This window comes from Drosophila virilis, chromosome 4 (assembly GCF_030788295.1).
Source record: "Drosophila virilis strain 15010-1051.87 chromosome 4, Dvir_AGI_RSII-ME, whole genome shotgun sequence".
Classification (NCBI taxonomy): Eukaryota; Metazoa; Arthropoda; class Insecta; order Diptera; family Drosophilidae; genus Drosophila; species Drosophila virilis.
The window spans coordinates 7,858,925-7,878,206 of NC_091546.1; the positions used below are offsets into that span (position 1 = coordinate 7,858,925).

Genomic DNA, 19,282 nt, shown 5'->3' on the forward strand with positions numbered 1-19,282 from the left:
ATTCAAAAGTAATAAAGTTAAGAACCGAGGATCAAGAAAAATATATAGGACATATAATTTCTTACATTTCGGGGAAGTATAGAACCTAAATGTACCTATTAGCATTTTTTTTTTGACTGCCGTGCTAATTTTTTTTCTTATGAAATTTTTTACTTTCATATGATTGAATGTATTTCTAGCTACTTGAAGGCTATTATAATATATTATGAAGCTTTAGCTTAAGAAGCGATTGTCAGCAATAACATTTATTTAAGCTGATCATTATGTTTAAGACTATATTATTATATACATTAGCATTTATATTAATGTTTACATTTTATGTTTAAAAGAGCTTTAATTTAGAATTTAAATAAAAGCAACAATGACACGTCCAACCCATTGGCTACAATTTATTGAGCAAAGTTGATGTGTTTATCGCGCGATATTTTCCAAGCAGAAAATAATCAACATTTTTTAAAGAACGGGTTTAAAAACACATTAGGGAATGTTGTGTCAATTAATAGATGGAAAGGGGAACAGTTTGAAATGTTCAGAATAAAACTAGGTATAATTTAGTAATATATTATTATTTAACATTTAAATTTCTCAAGCCCGTATCAATTTGAAGTATATATCAACATCAAGGGATGCGATTTAAGTCCAAAATATTTCATAGAAAGTTACTTGAGTTTTTGTACAGAATAGAAATTCAATCTACTTATTTATAAGCTAAGTCATCAGTCTGGCATTAAGTTGGGGTATACATAACATTTTAATCAACTTCAGATGTTCTATTGCGCTTATAATTCTTTCTTTTGCTTACAGTTGAAACTAAAGCTAAGTAAATTCCGTAAGGAATTTCGTAAGGAACTGAACTAACTCGAGTTGAATATAATCGAAGTCTTACACTCTTCTATCCGCGATCATATTATTTTTAATAATGAGCCGGCGGAAAACACTTGATATTTAGCTTAAAACTGTTCTCAACCTGTTCTAAATGAACATCCAGTAGAATATCGTGTAGAACATCACTTAAGCGATAAATTAAGTGAGTTTTAGAGGTCGCTCGTGCTCTGAATTTCGGTATACGATATTCGAATTTTGAGCATGGTGTTTTCGTGTTCAATGATTAACATTCATTGCCAATTCAAACCAATTTTCGAAACATTAAATTCAGCTAGCCGAGACAAGCTATAAATATAGCCAAATATTTAATGCCAACTAACGGCAACAACTTCATAAGTCAAACGAGTCTCATCTGCCGAGTCGCTCAGCACTGCTCATAGCACCTACAAGTCTAAGATATAATCATAATTTCTGTCTTTGTTATTGTTCCTGCTGCTTTTATAACCAAAGAAAAAAAAAAATAAAAACACAAATACACGAAAACAAAGCATTCAAAGTTTTTGGCATGTCGTAAATAATCGTCGTTATAAATAGTATCATATCGGATGAGCAGCAGCAGCATGGAGGAGCTACCTCCTCAGCTTGAGCAGCTTGCCGCTTGTCTTGTCTAACGATAAATTACAGTTAGAGCTGTACCTACCGTATACGCCGGCGACAGATGCCAAGCAGCCAGCGGATCCCTCCGATCCCCAGAAGATCGGAGCGGAGAGTGCGATCGAAACGAGAAAGAAAAAACTGAACCACGTTGCGCGCATTTTTAAGGTGTGACCAAAAGCGAACGAAACTCGTAATTTTTTAAATTAGCATTTTTTTTTTCATTCTCTTACTTTTTCAAGATCTGAGCGCTGCCAACAGACGATCGGTTTTATTTTACGTGGTGGTGGAGCGCGCGCGCGCGGTGTCATAAAACCAAATTTACAAATTGTCCCCCCAACCCACCAAAAAAACAAAAAAAAAAAAAAAAAGAGCCCAAAGCTCACAAAGATTCAGCTCATATGGTGCCCGCGACTTGCGACGACATAGACATCATCGACATCATCAGACGGCGGCTGAAGCTGGAGCTCAGGGCCAGCGGCTGCCGCCGAGTTGTTGCAATAAACTCATCAATAAATTGCCCTCTGTTGCGGTTCTCGCATTGGTTATATGACGCCACAAGACGGAGGAGCGAGGCAGCGAGGCAGCGAGGCAGCGAGGGAGAGAGTGAGAGACACCACCAACGCACTTGATGATATGTCCCCGCGATCTACCAAGTCGCAGCAACCATCTCCATTTCCATCTCGAACGTATCGGGTGGTCGGCCGGCCGGCCTTTCTTTCGGTGAAGCGCGTGGCTAAGTGGATTTGTGTGTTCGGTGGTGCGAGAAAAATGTTTATTGTTTCAACATTGTTATCAACCTTAAGTAAACACAGTCAAAATGCTGTCACTCGCTGTGGTCAATTTTTGAATTCTAATTTGTTTACGCTCATCACGAAGTAGAAGCAACAAAATGATTATACTACTTGCTTATTTATGGCTGCAATTCTCAACTGATTCTACCCTCTTTACTAACTGACCAACCGGAAGAGTCCTCCCTCCCCCCCTCCACGCACACAAACACTAATACATTGATAATTATTCTTTTCCACACATCTTTTCTGAACTTCTTTTATTCTTTTTTTTTTGGTCTGTGCTCTTATCGCCTGTTCAGGAATTTCTTTCATTTTGTTCGCCTCTTGAATTTGTCTGAATTTGCTCAGAATTTATTGGTACAAAGAAGGCGCGTGTTGGCATCATCAATCAGTTGGAACAAAAACTGTTGCCGTAGTGCTTAGTCGATGCCCTCGACTTATAGAGGTAGCCACCCTCCCCACACACACCACGCTTCCGACCAACCCTTTCACACCACTCAACAACATCTTTTACGCTTCGCGCGCCTAACAAATTAATTTTGTCGAGCCTTGGCTTTTATTTGTAGGTAGCTGATGACATAATCGGGCTAAGGATAGTCGCTTAGTCTTGCCGTGGATCTATGGAATTCAATTTGCTACAATCAAAATATATTGCAAAAAGTAAAATTAAACGCAAAAGCAGCGAAAGATGATAAATAAATATTTGCTTAAAATATTCTTATCGCAAATTAAAAACCGTCTTTAAGACTTATCTTGGCATATCATTTACTTGTCAGTTCCTCTTGTAGCTGTCAGTCAGACTCTGATAAATTTGTGTAGCTTAAATTATTGAATTACAAAAGAAAATTGTAAATTTCTGATGCAAGCAGTAAATGAAGAGACCAAAGGAGTTTTTGTTCCTTAAGATATTTAACATGGTATTCAACTTGGTAAATTTTTTAATTGTTATAATATTTTTTTTTTCCTTACCCTTTACTTATTTGCCAACGTATGTTTTCTCAAGTAACATTTTTGTACAAAAAATAGAGGCTTTCATGCTTTCCCAAGAACTTGTAATTTCCATTTTACTCAACTGTCCGTTACTCTGAATTCTATTTTCATCGGACAGCTCTCACAGCATTCTCCTCTTACAGTCTCTATACATTATTTTTTATGCTTCCATCACAATCACTTAGCTAACTCTTCTTTTATATTCGCTGTGACACATCACATGCTCGTTTGTCAGTTGATTCGATCCCATTCTCCAGCTTCATCTGATGGCTGCCGCCTGCTGCTGCTTCTCCTCAACCAGCTCCGGCTCTGGGCACAGCTAAGCCGACAGTTGTGACATTATGGCGCTCAATTTATGCCTAATTAGGTTGAGCTATGTCAACGATTACGACACCTAATAACAAAGCACATTCAGATGCAGATACAGATACACAGATACAGATACACTCGGATAGCAGAGACACATCGAAATCAAACGCAGCTAAGCCGATGTAGACGAGCGATAAGCCGACCAATACCGATCCGAGCTAAGTAATGGCATTTTTTTTTAGGCCGAGGCCAGTTGCCAGTTGCCTAAAACCCAAACAGATGCACTCAACGAAACGGAACAACTGGACGACGGGGCCCATTTCTCTCGACTCAATTACTGTTGTGTAAGCCCCGTTGAGTGTGCGAAAAATCAGCGATGCATATAACCCGACCAATATATCCGGTGCCTAAGCAGCCTTGTGGCCGCTGCCGTTGACAGTTAACGGGCCCATTTCGAGTGGCCCAGGACAATGCCAACATAGATATATGTATTTCACGCTTATCAGCACCCGGTACACGAACAACCGGCAAACGGGAAACGGCACCCTCTTCTCCGGATCACAAATTGCTGCCTGACGCCGTCGTTTATCCTCGCCTTGTTTTTGTTGTTTATTAGCTTAATAATTTGTGCCCACTTTGGAGGGTATCTACCACTCAAAGAGCGCTGGTGGTTGTACAATCGGTAGGCGTGGCATGGTGTAGATTACATGCAGAAACAGTTGCTGCTAATGGGCCTGCTGAGCGCGAGCACAGGGGTAAGTCCAGTTCGTCCGGGGGTTGTTTCCCAGCCCGGGGCAGTGGCAACCATGCTGTGATAATTAAATCAACATTGGGGCGGGCAAAGCGCGTTAAATGTTTGAAGTTCGTTTTGATTGCCATTCATCGTTTATCGTGCAGCGTTCATTGTTTCGTGTATCGCTTATGGCGAATTGTTTCTAACTGTCTTATGATCTCCTATGCTGAGGGCTGGTGCTTTCGCTCTTATCTCACTCTGGTGGGCGTTGACAGCTCTCAAAAATAAACAACACATTTTTGCATATCTTAAATGGAAATCTGACTTCTGCTTTGAACTAGAGCTCCTTTTTTTCAAATCGCCAGAGAATCTGAGATAAATTTGAAATAGACGAGGGTAACTGCAAAAAGCAACTCCGACGGCAAACTGTCAATTTAATTGAAGATCTTATATGTAAAACAAAAATAAAGTATTTAATGGCAATTATCAAGTGTAAATTCAAATACAATTAATCAACTAAGTCTTAAGTCAAAACACTTTCCTACGGAGCAGCTAAGCTGAAACTTAAAGCGAACCAAATTTGTTTTAACAATGGCTTGAAAAGTTCAAATCGGTTTCACGAACGTTTTTCAGAGGCAGCCGGCTTGAACCTTAAGAACGAATCTTATTTTTTGGGGCAACAAAAATTGTATACTCTTTTAACTGATGTCAACAAATCCTTTCTATAACTATTCCACAAATGTCCCAGTTAACTTGGGTACTTTACATGTAAAGAAAAATGCCCGCTCTTTAGACAGCGAAGTTGGTATGTAAATAGCCAAAAAGATTTCACTAATGGCCCATTAATCACTTGTCTAAATATGCGCCTAGCACCAAAGAACCTGGCCGACTATTCACATGGAAAACGCACGAACAAAATAAGAGAAAAATCCCACACATTGTTAATCCTTAAGCACACAGTTCAGTTTGTAGACCAGTGCTAAGCCAAAAACAAAAATATTTCTTAAATGTCACATTTTCACTTGAAGATTGCATTGCAGAGAGAGCGAGAGAGCGAGAGAGCGAGAGAGAGAGAGAGAGAGAGGGAGAGAGACCTAAACGGAAATTTACAACAGCGACAACAACAAGAACAAAAAACAACTGGCGGCTATTACAACACCTTGGCCAGAGAGACGGACGCTTAACACTATATTTGTTGACAAATACTCCAAGAGTGGGTAAAGGGGGGCACCCACAGCACGGGCAGAGAGCGGGCAGGGCGGGCTGAACGGGCTCGACCCAACGATATCCGTGCAAAGCAATCTTGTCACTATATTATGACGTTAATGACAAATTGACGGCGAAATGCCTTTGATGTGTGTGTTGTTTGATTGTTTTTGGCTCTAATCATGCCGACTGCCGCCGCGGTAGTTCAGGGCAGAGCACCATGCGGTGCCTACAAGGGGGCTTGGGTGGGTGGTTGGGTGGTTGTCACTGCTGGGAGGTGCTGCTGCTGCCGCTGCTGCTGCTGCTGTTGCTGCTGGCAAATGATTTTTCGTTTTAATTTAACCGCATGGCCCGTGGGGCTGTCAATTAGCCGCTGGGCTCTGGCACTGAGCTGAACGCCTCTTATCAGCACCCAAAAGTCATATAACCCAGCATATATATATATATATATCTATATATATATATATATATATATATGTATATATATATATATATATATATATGTAGATATAGTTGACTCTCTCTGTCAGAGTGTGCGTGTGTGTGAGATAAGCCCCTGCACTATCTGCCGTGTGGTTTCTCCGTTGAGCTCTATTCTGCCAGGGTCTGTGTTCTGTGTTCTGGCATGTTTGATGATTATGTGTAGTACACAACTCGTTGCGGCGACTGATCCGTGCTACGTGCCGCGAACTTGTCAAACAAGCCCCGGGCAAATACTGACAAGCAAGCAAGAGAGAGACAGAGAAAGAGAGAGGGAGAGGGAGAGACTCTACCCGGGCAGAGTATCCAAAAAGTGCAGAGCTCATTGCCTGTCAATTATATTGTACTACTCTCAGCTCGCTTTAAAATTTGTCGCATTTGTTTGCATTTGCGCCATAAAAAGCGCGACTCAACGACCGAGTCGGCTGCATCAAGGCGCAACAGTTATAGGGTATATACATATTTAAGAGTTATACACTTATATATATATATTTATATATATTTGTCGAGCATGAGTATGCATGCCTTGGTATTACCATTCTGACGAGACTGTGACACACCCGCCTGGCCTTCCAGTTACCCCCCCAGCCCAGTTGAAGCGTCGGCATAACGCACACCATCCAATAAAATCTAATTACCTCTTCGAGGCAATGCTATAAGCACTGGGTATCTATTCACTTGCACGAGTTTCGGCAGCTTTTCTTCTCTGGCCCGTACCGCGCCGTACCCATTGGTTTCCAGGGACTCCAAGCCATAGGTTGCCAGTTCCAGAAATTGTGCTTCCCATTCTTTATGGTCGTTTGGCGGCGGCAATTTGAAGAAATGTATGCAAAGTTGTAGTTAGGGAAATGAAAAAGAGTTTGTTCGAAGTGAGGTCCTCCTCAACGGTGTAAATAGAGTATAAGAAGGGGAAGACAACAGATTGTGTTGAAGGCTAATGCTATCTTGTGTTTCCTCGAGATTTGCCTGATATCTATTTACCTTTATAAATAGGAAACTATAAAAATTCAATATATAATAATAATCATTCTTAAAGAGAGTAGCCTTAATAATATTCCTAGGAGATGATGTTGTTATAATGAATTTCGCAATGTGTTTTTGTCGAATCTTTATCTTAGAGATATGCTAAGTTAAAGAGTAGGCACCTAATAACTTAGAGGGGACTTTTTAACGCCCATTGTACTAAATAAATTTGTGTAAACTTATTATAATTCCAAGAAAACCCAGCATTCATATTTGCTGATACTGGTCTATTCCTGGGGTCTAGTGAAATGTTCGAAAAAAAGTCCATAAATCAGATTAGTTTTCGATCAAAATAACAATAGTTCTAGCAATACATTTGTCCTTTATTCCTTCGTTATAGAATAAACGATCATGAAAAACTTTGTATTGCATTTGGTTAATTCAGAGCTCAGTTTTAAAACCCATTTTTAAACTTATGATAAGCCTCGCAAAACCTTCGGCTACAGTTGAAAACACCCCAAATAGACTCCTTGTTGAGAATTATGCGGCATGCTACAGTCATGTCTAAGTCTTTGGCCCAGCCACTTTTCACATCTTCTTCGTGGCCAGAACAAGACGCTAACGTGTTGTCACTGGGGCGCGTCTGCCTCGGTCTGGCCCCCAGCTTGGTGTGTGTGCCTCCAATATATAAAAAACGTTTACGATACGACACCTAATTAGGCACAAGAACGCCGCATAATTTACGTTTCGTCAAACGTTGGCGCAGTAACGCGTCAAACTCAAAGTCGGGGAAAACGGACTGCGGCTGGACTCGAGGTCCGAGCGTCAACCGAAAGCGAGACAGACTGAGTGGGAGAGAGAGAGAGGAAGAGAGAGAGAGAGGGGGAGAGAGAGAGAGGGAGGCCAAGGTGTACATCAGCGCTGTGCAAACATGGATTCGTTCCCTATTGAGGTGCCGTCAGTTGTTGACGGGTTTGGTGGGGCCTCCTCCTCTGGCCAGAGACACACATACATCAAATCATAAAGCAAATGGTGCCGACAACTAACTGGCCAGACGGGCATATAGCCAGCCTCATGACATTTACATTCCCATTCACCCAAAACCCAAATACAACAGCAACAACAATAGCAACAACAAGAACGTTCCGCTTTTTGCGTTGGTTCCGGGAAACGCAACAAAATTTCACAAGCACAACGAAAATATTTTCAACTCTTGCGAGCAACTTCAAAGAAACCAAACTAAACCAAACCAAGCCAAAAAACTTGCCACGCCTCAACACTAGACAACATTGTTGTTGTAGTTATAGTTGTTGCTGTTGTTGTTGTTTCCGTTGCAGATCGAACTGCTGTTGCTGCCGCCGGTTGTTGTTGTTGTTGTTGTTGTTGTTGTTGTTGTTGTTGTTGCTTCTTGGTGATGGTCTTATTAGAGTTTAGCCGGTGTGCGAGCGTTTGGCGTCCGAGCAGAGACTGACTTTGTCAATGGGGCGTTGCGGAAACCTCAAAGCGAAATTTAGTGCGCTCACTCCTAGTCTACCCCCCACCCCGTCCAGTCACTGGCATGTTCCTTGCCGCAGCACTTGGTGGCTTTATGACGACAATGCGTTTGCTGTCATAATTATTAGTCAAACACAAACAATGAATTTCATAATTTTCCCATCAATATACGGCAACAGGCCGGCCCGCGGCACAGGCCCGATGCCCAGGCCCAGGCCCAGGCCCAGGGGGCCCAGCGTTAAATGTTTAAACATCCGCCCGCTAGCTCCCCCGCCCGCCCGCATGAGAAGCTGGAGTTGGAGCTGTAGCTGTAGCTGGAGTGGAAATGAAGCCGTCGCGCATAAAGTGTGAAATTGCCGGCAATTCGCAGAGACGCTGCTTCAAACTGTAACCAGGCAGAGGGAAGACCAACTCCAGCTCGAGCTCCAGCTCCAGCTGGAGTCTGCAGAGCTCTTTGGCTAATGGCCCAAACGTTGTCGCTGTCGTTGTCGTTGCTGTTGCTGGGACATGTCTCGTTCGGTGCTTGTTCCATTGAATAGAACAATATCCGCGCAAATATTTGCAGAGAGCAGCGCGCGCAGTTCGTGTTTAACTGTTGCCACAGTCTGTATTGGGAATGGAAGGGCTGGTGCGGGGCTTGGAGCCGGGCTGGTCAAGAGCTGTGGCACCCATAATTGTTGTTTGATCGTTGTAATTGGTTTGTTGAAGCTGGCGCAGGAAATGCAACTACGTCGTCACAGGCGGCTTCACATTGATCCGTTTAACCAAATGCCGAAAGAGACGGCAACCTGGCCCGCGAAACAGAGATGGAGCGCTGCCGACCTGGTCGTTAGGGGCTGAGGTCGGCATGCGCTTTTGAACTTGGCCAAGTTGGTCGCATCTCTGTTTTGTAGTCGATCATAAAAATATTGTGTTAACTTTGAGGCCAACCAGCCAGCCAGCTGTCAGCCATTTGGCAGAGTTAGAGCCCAAAGGCTCCAAGGGCTCTAGTCGTCACCTGGGTGGGCGTCCAGGTGATAGCGCCTGCTCCACAATTCGTGTCGTTGGCTTGTTCTACATTGTTTGGCTAGGCGATAAGGCGGGCGAGCGATCAATGCCTCTGCAGAAAGGCTGGTGGGAAAGTGTGAGTAGTCGCTTTGTCTCAGGCCCGCGTGTTCTTCCAGTTGTCAAAGGCTTGTTTGGCCTGGTGGAATGAGTGTGCACACCTTAATGGTACATTAATTGCCCTTGTTGGCACTCGAGCGATAAACATCGCTACAAATATTTGATTTCTCGTTTGCTACAAGTGGGCAAACAGTGTAACAACATGTGAGAAACCAGACCAGGCTGGGTGGGAGGCATGTAAACGGGGTCAGAACGGAGTACAAAAGGTGCGCAACAGGAAGCACTGGGAACACTCGAGAATACACTGGAAATCGACCCGAAGAACTAATTTAATTAAAGGAATTCGGAAATTAAATTTTGTAACTCGATTCCTTTTTTGAAGCTATAGAGTTTTTCTGGAAAAACTTTCGTCGTCATTTTCCGTCTTCCATTTTTGTGTACGATCAACTCTTTCTGGAGACATCTTCCATGTCCATTTGTCCATTTTATGTCAAGAGGGTTAATTTGAGGATTATTCTTCCTCTTTCTCATCAGAGATGGTGCTTGTTAGAGGTCAGCCTTGTTATTAATGATCATTGGGTAATGATTTGTTGTCGCAGTCCTTAAATAGGGATGAAACTTTTGGAGTTTTACTCTCCCTATCCTTTTGAGTAGATTTATAGACTTGCTGACGAGTCCATTGTGATCCAAGTCTTAAGAATAAATAAGTATAAGTATTTCTATTAAACTATATCATTTATTCGATTTTACGATAAAAGTCCACAATTTACTTAATACTCTATATATAATAAGTATATCCAAATAAAGTCAAACTTTCGATATATTTCTATGTTTCAAATATCCAATAGATTACCAGCTAGAAATATCAGTAGCTTAACCATAATTAGTCACAAGCTAAAACTAAATTAAATGCTGTAAGCTGTAAGCAACTTAAAGGCCACGAGTACGAGCAACACAGATCAGACACATTGTGGAGGGATTCGAATTGTTGAGAGCTGCAAATGAGATTTTGAGAGCGCTTCCTTTCTTGAAAGGAGCTCAATCGCTGACGGCAACCAGATCTCTGGAGGTGGCTGAGGCAGTTGCTCCGGAGCCTGTTGGGCTGGGCAGCACCATCGATAGACCCAGATCGGAGCTGGAACCGTTGCTGCTGCTGCCAAATATATCACCCAAGCCACCGCCCATGCCACCCGTGGCCGATAGATTGTGCGTCAGACTGTGGCGCCTCAGATCACAGTTGCGCCGAAACACTTTGCCACATGAGGCACAATTGTAGGGCTTGATGTCCGTATGTGTGAGTAGGTGCGTCTTCAGGTTCGAGCGCTGATTAAAGGAGCGATTGCAAACGGGACACTTGTGCGGCGACTCCTCCATATGCAGAATCTTGTGCACGGCTAGAGTGCGCGACTGGCAGAAGCCCTTGCCACATTCGGCGCACTTGAAGGGCTTCTCCTTGGAGTGAATGTATCTGTGGCGGAAGAGAATAAAAGTATTAATAAAATATAAAGATTAGTTATTTGGCTTCTTAAAATTTTCGGAAACTGTAGGAAACTGGAGCACAAATAATATAAAAACAATTCAACGATCAGTCAAATATAATCTTAATTTACATATTTAAGCCAAGTTCCGCAATTCGTTTTTTCTGACAATTCATAAGTCAAAAAGCTAAGCGACTTTTGATTGAAAAAAAGCCGAAAGTTAGTAGAGATAATGCCCGAATATGCCATATAGATAATCTATAAGGTAACAGGGCTGAGTTTATGATAAAAGGTTTAAGTTCTACAAATTGTTTGTTATTTTAATCATTTTTAATTTATGAATCCTTCCCTTTTTTTTCGAGTAGATTCGATTGGTATTGCAACGTTTCGCTAAGTTTTGAAAAGGTTTCGTCAGATTTATTTCTACAATCGTCTGGCTACTTGCTTTGGCCTTGGCCTTTGCTTGTGCCTTTCTTACCTGTGATCCCTCAGATGATCCTGACGCCTGAAGGCCTTGCCGCATATGTCACAGGAATAGGGACGTTCGTCCGTGTGGGTGCGTTCGTGGATGAGCAGATTGTAGGACTTGGTGAACTGGCGATTGCAGAACTTGCAAATGAACTGCTTCTTGGAGCGCTGGGCTGCCGCTGCCGTGGAGCCATTTGTCGCATCCTCCGCACTGCTGCTGCTGCCAGCGGCCGCCATGACGCTCAGCTTGTCCTGGTACATGGTCGCCTGCAGCGAGTGCAGCGTGGTGTCCGTGTCCGTGGCGCCGAAGCTGCTCGGATTGAAGATGAAGCTGCCGTAGCTGCTGTCCAGGTCGCCAGCCTCAAAGGACAGGGCATCCTCGCCGTCGAGCAGCGGCAAATCGCATTCGGCTGCCAATTCGGCGGCTGTGGCACAGTCCAGTGCCGCCTGCTGATTGGCCGCAGCGGCGGCAGCGGCAGCAGCAGCGGCCACGGCGGCGCTCACGGTGCTAATTGAGGGCAGCGGTGGAATGCACTTGGCTGTGCTTGAGGAGCTGTTGTTGTTGTTGTTGTTGTGGTTGTTAGTGTTGCTGCTGTTGTTGTTGTTGCTGCAGCTGCTGTTGCTGCTAGTGTTGTGGATGTTGTTGCTGCTGCTGCCGTTTGGCGAAGTGGCCACAGCTGTGGAGATACTTGAGGCGCTCGAGGAGCAGCTCGACTTTAGCTCAATGCTGGCTATATCTATTAGCGTTGGCAATGTTGCATTCTGCTCAGCATCGCTGTTGTTGTTGTTGCTGGTGCTGCTGCTGTTGTTGTTGCTGCTGCCGCCGTTGCCGTTGCTGTTGCCATTGCTAGTGTTGTTGTTGTTGTTGCTGCTGCTGCTAAAGCGAAAAACATCCGATTTGCCGGTGAGACGCTGCAGCGCCAAATAGGATTCGAGTGCCTGCAAGTTGAGCGCTGCTGCTGCTGCCGAATTGGCCGGCAGCAATGCCGCCTGCTGCAGGCTGCTGACCATGGTGCCCTGCAGCGAGAGCACCACAGCAGCTGCTGCTGCCAGATCATTGGTGGCAGCTGCTGCTGTTGCTGTGGCAGCGGCCATTGCTGCTGCGCTTGATTTAGTGGCTGCAGCAGCAACAGTTGCTGATGCGCTTGTTGCTGCTGCTGTTGAGCTTGTTGCTGCTTTGCCTGTTGCCGCTGATTGCGGTTGCACTTCTGTTTTTTTGAGCTGCTGCTCGATATTTGTTGTAGTTGTTGTAGTCATATCTGTTTGTTGCTTGTTGTTGTTGTTGCTGCTGCTGCTGCTGTTCTTGTTGCTGGCTGCAATTGTTGCTGTCGCTTCTAGCGAATGTGACTTACTGCAGCTCTCGGCTGCAGTCGCTGTTACTGCTGTTGCTGTTGCTGTTGTTGTTGTTGCTGTTGCTGTTATATTGCTTTGTTGTTGCACCGTTTGCATAGTGTTGTTGTTGTCGTTGTTGTTGTTACTGCTTGTGCTGTTGTTGTCGTGCTTGCCAGCTGCAGCAGCGGCAGTCAATTGCTTCACTGCGTCCATAAAAAGCCCAAAACACTGATCCACTGATCCACGCACACACAGCAGGATATCGAGCCAGCACTTGGCCCGTGGGCACAAAGATGCAACGCCTGTTGTTGCTGTTGTTGTCCGGCTATTGGGGCTGGCTTTGATTTTTTTTATTGTTTGGCGCACCTACGCAGGTTGAGTGCGCGCGCCTCTTGTGGCCAGTGGCTGCTGCGTTTGGTTCGTGGCTGCTTTTTGGCTTTTGACTTTGCACATGAATATTAAAAACCACACGCCATCATAAATCACGCCTTAGTCACGCTTTCAAAAGTCATAAAAATCGAATTTGACGTTCCAAACGGCAAACGGCAAACAGCAACACGGGCAAAATGAAAACAAAAAACACAAACAACAACAACAAAACCAATTGGCAGCACTGGCGCTGTTAGTGGACGGGGGTTTGGGGGAGGGGGGCACACTTCCAGCGGGTAGATCAAATGACGTCGCACACGCGCACAGCTTTGAAGAGCTTGGCCCAACAAAAGAAAACAGAAATGTTTTTGTGGGCGTTATTGTCACAAACCGTTTCAATTGGAAAGTTGACAAAGCACTGTTAGAATTATTGCAATATATGCTCGATCAGCGAACGGTACGCGGCTTGGAAGGGGGCGTGCTATTGAGGTTAAGTTCGGCGTTTCCGTTTTGACACTTCCGTAAATAAATATGCGTATAATTTGTGTTTCTTAAAACCAGGGGCGGATTTGTTGCTGCTGTAGCTGCTGTTGCTGCTGCTGCTGCTGCTGCTGCTGCTCTGCGATCAGCCGTCGTGCCGTGTGCGCTGCACAATATTGGTAAAAGATCACGGAATAACTAAAAGTCCATTGCTCTGCGAGCGGCGCGCGGACCTGGACCTGCGCTCACTTGTTGCCGTTTCGCCTGACCAAAGCGGCTCTCACCAACACACACACACACACACACACATTGCCACGCACACTTTCACAGTGCACTCGCACTCAAGCCAGCTGAGTGAGAGCAGGCGCGAGTGCAAGAGCGCAACAGACACATGATCACAAGTGAGCGACAGAGATGGAGAGAGCGAGAGAGAGTGAACACGAGAGCGCAGAGAGTGAGAGCACGCGTGAGCGCAGCAAGGTGGTTAGTAGGTGCAAACGAAACACGTTTTGTGCTTGTGTGCTTAGTGTGCCCATCTCTTGGGCGATCACCCACACACACACACATACACACACACACGCACATAGCTGCAGAGAGCGCGATCACTCACGCACACACACAGAGAGAGAGAGAGAGAGAACATGTTAACCGGTTATTGGCGCTCGCAGTTATTGTTAATATGGCAAACGCTTATTTTTGAGTGGGTGTTCTTTCGCAATTGCTTTAGAAGTAATCGCTGCGATTGTTGTTGTTGTTGTTGTTGCTGCTGTTGCTGTTGTTGTTGCGGCGCACATTATTTGCCATTTCTTATTTGATTATTAACTTAGCTTTGCAGTTTTGTTGTTGCATTTGTTTATGAGTTTCACTTTTCTCATTTCTTTCTGATTGTCATCTTTCTCTACATATTATTTTATTTTATTTTTTTGCTAGCAATTATGTAGTATTACTTTATTTGTTTGCCCATATTCAGACATACAGCCTGTTCGACTGCACCTTTCGAGAACTTGCTTGAGAACTCAGACAAATCGTTGATAGCCTTGAGCGATAGTTAAAGTCGTTGCTTGCACTTGACGTTCGTAGTCAGGGAGTTGAATTGGGGTTTGCTGGTGAATCCGAATAAAAATCATTTCGAATTTATTTATGTAATTGCTACATTCATTTAATAACTCATATAGTTATTAACTTGGATTGGTAAGTTTATTTAAATACTAAATAGAAATATTTGTAATCTTATTAGCAATGATATATGTAAAAACGTGACCTTTAAGCCCAATAAACGGGATTTCGAAGTTATCGATGAGATGTTATCGATCATCCGAAACTACGGACCATTTTCGATGGGTATAGGGTATAGCAAAATAATTACATTGCAAAAAATTGTTTTTCTTCAAAAAACCAAGAGCTCCACAAATCTGGTTTGCAAGCTAACGAAAGATGATACTGAATTGTTTAGCAGCTTTGATATGTTTTCCTTTTTCACAGTAAATATAGTATTGCATCCCCCAAAAAAACTATGTTCCTTTACTCAGGAGTCAGTCCCGCAAGGATCAATTATTTGAAGGGTATAGAAATGTACTAAGCAAATATTTCGAACAGTGTATTTACCTGCTAGCTAGTGCCCATTAGCGAACGCGTTGATTTCTTGGTCCCCAGGCGCTACCCCCAACGAATGTGTGTTGCACACCAGCAGCTGGCCCCCCCCCTTGGCAGCTGCAGCAAGAACTCATTGGAATAATTTTGCTCGCACGCCATAGCAAAACACACGCCCCACAGATGCAGATGCAGATGCTGTTGCAGTTGCAGTTGCCGTTGCTGGATAAGGGACAGGGACAAGGACAGAGAGAGAGAGAGAGAGAGAGAGAGACACAGTCACAGCTGCAAGTCCTACGCCCAGAATTGAGCACGACCGAGACGCGAACTTCGGATTGGAGCTACACTTTACGTCCAGGTTTTCAACTGTCAATTATATCTGTATGCATAAAGCTTGACTGTGGGACTCAGCTGACTCGGAGCTGCACGGATGCACAGATGTGCGCAGAGGCCGCTTGAATTTTAATGCGCTAAACGGCGCAAGTAAATGACCAATAATCATGGGAGCTGCCTGCTCCGGCTGCCGGTTGGTCAGCTACAACTCCAGCATCAGCTCTGACTGCGGCTCCAGCTCCAGCTTCACGTTTGCAGTCGGCGCTGCAATTTATTTTTGCATTAAATTGCAATTTGGCCGCAGATTTGCGGCAGCGGGTGAAGCAGAGAAGCAATGCACAGTTTTCTACCATTTATACAGATATTATCATGATTAATAATGCACAAACATGTCATATGCTCGTTTCGTGTGTGTTTGATTGGAGCGCATTAGGAGCGCGTCTCGTAATGATCGGCCACAGAGCAGCAGGGATCACCAAGCACCAAACGGCTGGGGCCTCCACTCCAGCAAGGAGCTTTGCGGATTGTGGATTAGCGTCCACAGAGTCCGGGCTCGTCCCACGGTAGCAATTATGTCGCTTAGTGCGCCCAAACGTTCGCTTATGATGATCATTGCGGCGTCGGCGCCTTCAAAAGATTAGCGATCGCAGCGACTGCATTCCAAGGTAAACTCCATGGGGTTTTCGTATTGACACAAGCTTCCTTTAAATGGCTCTACTGTTTCCTCTTTCCCTTTCTCTCGCCCTCTCTCTCTCTTGCTCAGTCTCGCTCTGGGGCAGCTTAATGTCGTTATATTTCGATAGTCGCGCTTTTAAATGCGCGTTTCCTGTGCCGCTTTGTCAGGGACACGATCGACGATCAGATCCACATCCAGGCTGAGGTTGAGGCTGCGACTCGGGCGCTGCGTCTCAAGGCAAATGGTACATGATTTCAAATATCAAGTACCAGTTTACATATAGAACGCTCGGCTCTAGCGAAAACCAGTCAATCCGCAAAACTCTTCGGACTACGTCTGAGTCTGAGTCTGATGCTGATGCTGAGTCTGGGCTTGGGCCAGGGTCTGGGTCTGGGTCTGGGCACGGGAATGCCTTGCAGCCTTACACCATCTGTCACAGGGAAAGGCGCGCATTCGGATCGGCAATAAGAATGCGCTAAACTTGATTCCTTAACGCTGTGCGCGCATGCGTGGGCTGGAATTACATGATCACGATCAGCGATAAAACTTGATGTTGTACATAGCAAGCAACATGCGCGGCAGCGGGCACAGGGACATGAACATATACAGGGACAGGGACAGGGACATTACCTGCCACAAGGGGCAAGGACAGCAGAGCAGACAGAAACTTCACTCAAGATCATGAACCAAACAAAATGTCGCAAAGCCCTACAAATACCCAGCTCCGAAACGCAGGTTGAGGATCAGGTCGAAAGTAACGGGACACGCACTCAATCGATCGCAAATTTCTACGACTTAAGATAAAAATTGAGATATATCTGCATTTCATTTTAAAGATTAAATAACAACAAAATCATTTCTCACACATTTAAAATAAGCTGAAATTTGAAGTTTTCAATCAGAGCTTTAGATTAAACAAATTACTTAACAACTTGCAGAAATATAAGGCCAATAACAGCTAAAGACTCATAATGATAAATATTATTTCTCCATGATGTGCTTTTTGGAGCAAAACTTATTAACAATCATGTAAATAACAATTTTTACAAATATCAAATAAAATAAATATTTTTAATCGATTGTTTACGCCTGCTGTTTTTTCTTTTTTATAGAGTTTGCTGTGTGTAAAGTTAGAAGTGCGTAATATTTTTCAATAGATCTCTTCTTAAATGGCCGGTTCACAAATTAAATTCACATTCCGTGGCAGCGACTTTCGCATTGGCTACGTGATCGAAAACGATTATCGCTCTCTCCTGGGCATCCACCATAGATGAACATTTTACACTTTCCTCTATTTGGATAGTAGGAATACCTCATATGGTAGGCATAGCAACTCCCTGCTACTCCAGGTTTCTGAAGACATCGATCTGGTATAATTGTTAATAATATAGTTTCATAGTTTCACGCGATTGAAGAGCTATTTTATGTAGTTTTACCAACAGCCTGCACAATGCCAACAAAGTAAATGAAAATGAAAATTAGTGCAACAAGATTCATGATATTCGACGATAAATAAGATACTTAAAATTGATCGCATATTTCTGCCACTTATATTTACCAACATTTAACTAGAACTAAGTTGTAATTTGTTCGCTCGATGGTGGAACTAATGTATTTAGACCACTAAATAAGCTACATTCACTATCCGTAAACAACTAGTACTAAAATGACACATATCTCAATCATCTTGTTTGAGATCGGCAGTCATGAATATATATCTTGGCCTAATTTTGATTGCAGCCCTCACAAAGTTAGCGTCAAGTAATAAAGCCAGGCTCTTGATCCAAGGAAACTGCCCGAAATTACATCCAATCAGCTTCAAACTCATTGCACCTGGGTGGAACATAGAGGATAGTTGTGATGGATAGACAAGCGATGTCTAAAATTTTAAGAAACGAAAACTTGGCCCGGACACAGCCGGGTCGTACAGTGCGTACTCCTAAAATTAAATAGAAATTACTGCATCAGGGTAGCCTTGATATTCCTGTTGTGAATTTCATGCAGGGCGACAATGGAAAGCCATTCGCAATCATTGCTGTGACTCGATTGTGAGAAGTACATTGAAAAGTTTAAAGTTTATAAAAATCAAGAAGGATTCTGGTAAATATTCCATGTGATACATATGAAAATATATTCGTTTAAGTAAAAGGATACGGACTTTGTACACGAATTTTTTATAGAAATAATTGCACAGTCCTTACGATGGAGCCTCCGAAGCGTAAGGCTCATAAGAACGCGGTTATAACAAATCTTTTACGTGCTAACCCTGCAAAGGTAATCCCCGTAAAAGTGCCGAAAACGAGATCTATCTACACACAAACAGAGGCGATAAAAGCAAATGGTTCAGAAGATGCATTTCGACCCAAGGCCAAGTTGGCTCAGCAGGAGAAGGGGCCGGCGGTCAAGGAGGACTCGCCTGCCGGCGATGCAGAAAAGCGACTCACCAAGAATAAGGCATGTCAGACCCAAAAAGCTTCGCTAAAGCGCGCCAAGCCAGATACATCGATAGATCCCCAAAAGGCCACAATGCTCAAAAGGCGAAAAATGGCCATTGACGTGGATAGAGCTCGCCTCAAGAAGCTTTTAGATGAGATTAACAGCGATCCGCCGCCCAGTTGGCACAAGGCCTCGATTATGTGGCTGGATGTGGATGTCCTAGAGCGTCGCATCGAGGAATTCGAGCAGGAGGAAGCCGCCAAGAAAACTGGGACAGCTTAGCCAAACGTAATAAGACGATCAAACGACCTACATAAATTGATTAGTTGAAAAATAGTACTTAAGCGCCAGTAGACAAATAGCCTTGATATAAATGTTAATTACCAAAAATATTATTAATTAATTTTAGAATAGGACATGTACTTGATCAGAACAAAAAGCTGATTCAATCTAGTCATTTCCATCTGTGGGTCGGTCAACTACATTTTCCTATATGATATGCTGAGAATAATGAGTTGTCGATGCAAGATTTTCGTCTTCTGTTGTCTTCATTTAAAGTATATTTATA

The 19,282-nt window shown here is 43.7% G+C and overlaps 2 protein-coding genes and 1 long non-coding RNA gene across 3 annotated transcripts; 1 reads left to right on the forward strand and 2 right to left on the reverse strand.

The window, feature by feature from the left end:
• Positions 1–10,295: 10,295 nt before the first annotated feature.
• On the reverse strand, positions 10,296–13,866 carry sob (sister of odd and bowl). The gene is made up of 2 exons (XM_002052498.4): positions 11,509–13,866; positions 10,296–11,020 (listed from the first exon to the last, which is right to left on the reverse strand). The coding sequence occupies exons 1-2, from the start codon at positions 13,041–13,043 to the stop codon at positions 10,591–10,593; spliced, it is 1,965 nt and encodes a 654-aa protein (XP_002052534.3). The 5' UTR covers positions 13,044–13,866; the 3' UTR covers positions 10,296–10,590.
• Positions 13,867–17,328: 3,462 nt separating this feature from the next.
• On the reverse strand, positions 17,329–17,792 carry LOC116651567 (uncharacterized). The gene is made up of 2 exons (XR_004304577.2): positions 17,715–17,792; positions 17,329–17,645 (listed from the first exon to the last, which is right to left on the reverse strand). It is a non-coding gene; the product is annotated as an uncharacterized lncRNA (long non-coding RNA).
• A 480-nt stretch (positions 17,793–18,272) lies between these two features.
• On the forward strand, positions 18,273–19,024 carry LOC6627957 (uncharacterized). Its single transcript, XM_002052497.4, has 2 exons — positions 18,273–18,378; positions 18,459–19,024. Exon 2 carries the CDS (start codon positions 18,481–18,483, stop codon positions 18,994–18,996), a length of 516 nt encoding a protein of 171 aa, XP_002052533.1. The 5' UTR covers positions 18,273–18,378; positions 18,459–18,480; the 3' UTR covers positions 18,997–19,024.
• The last annotated feature ends 258 nt before the right edge of the window (positions 19,025–19,282 follow it).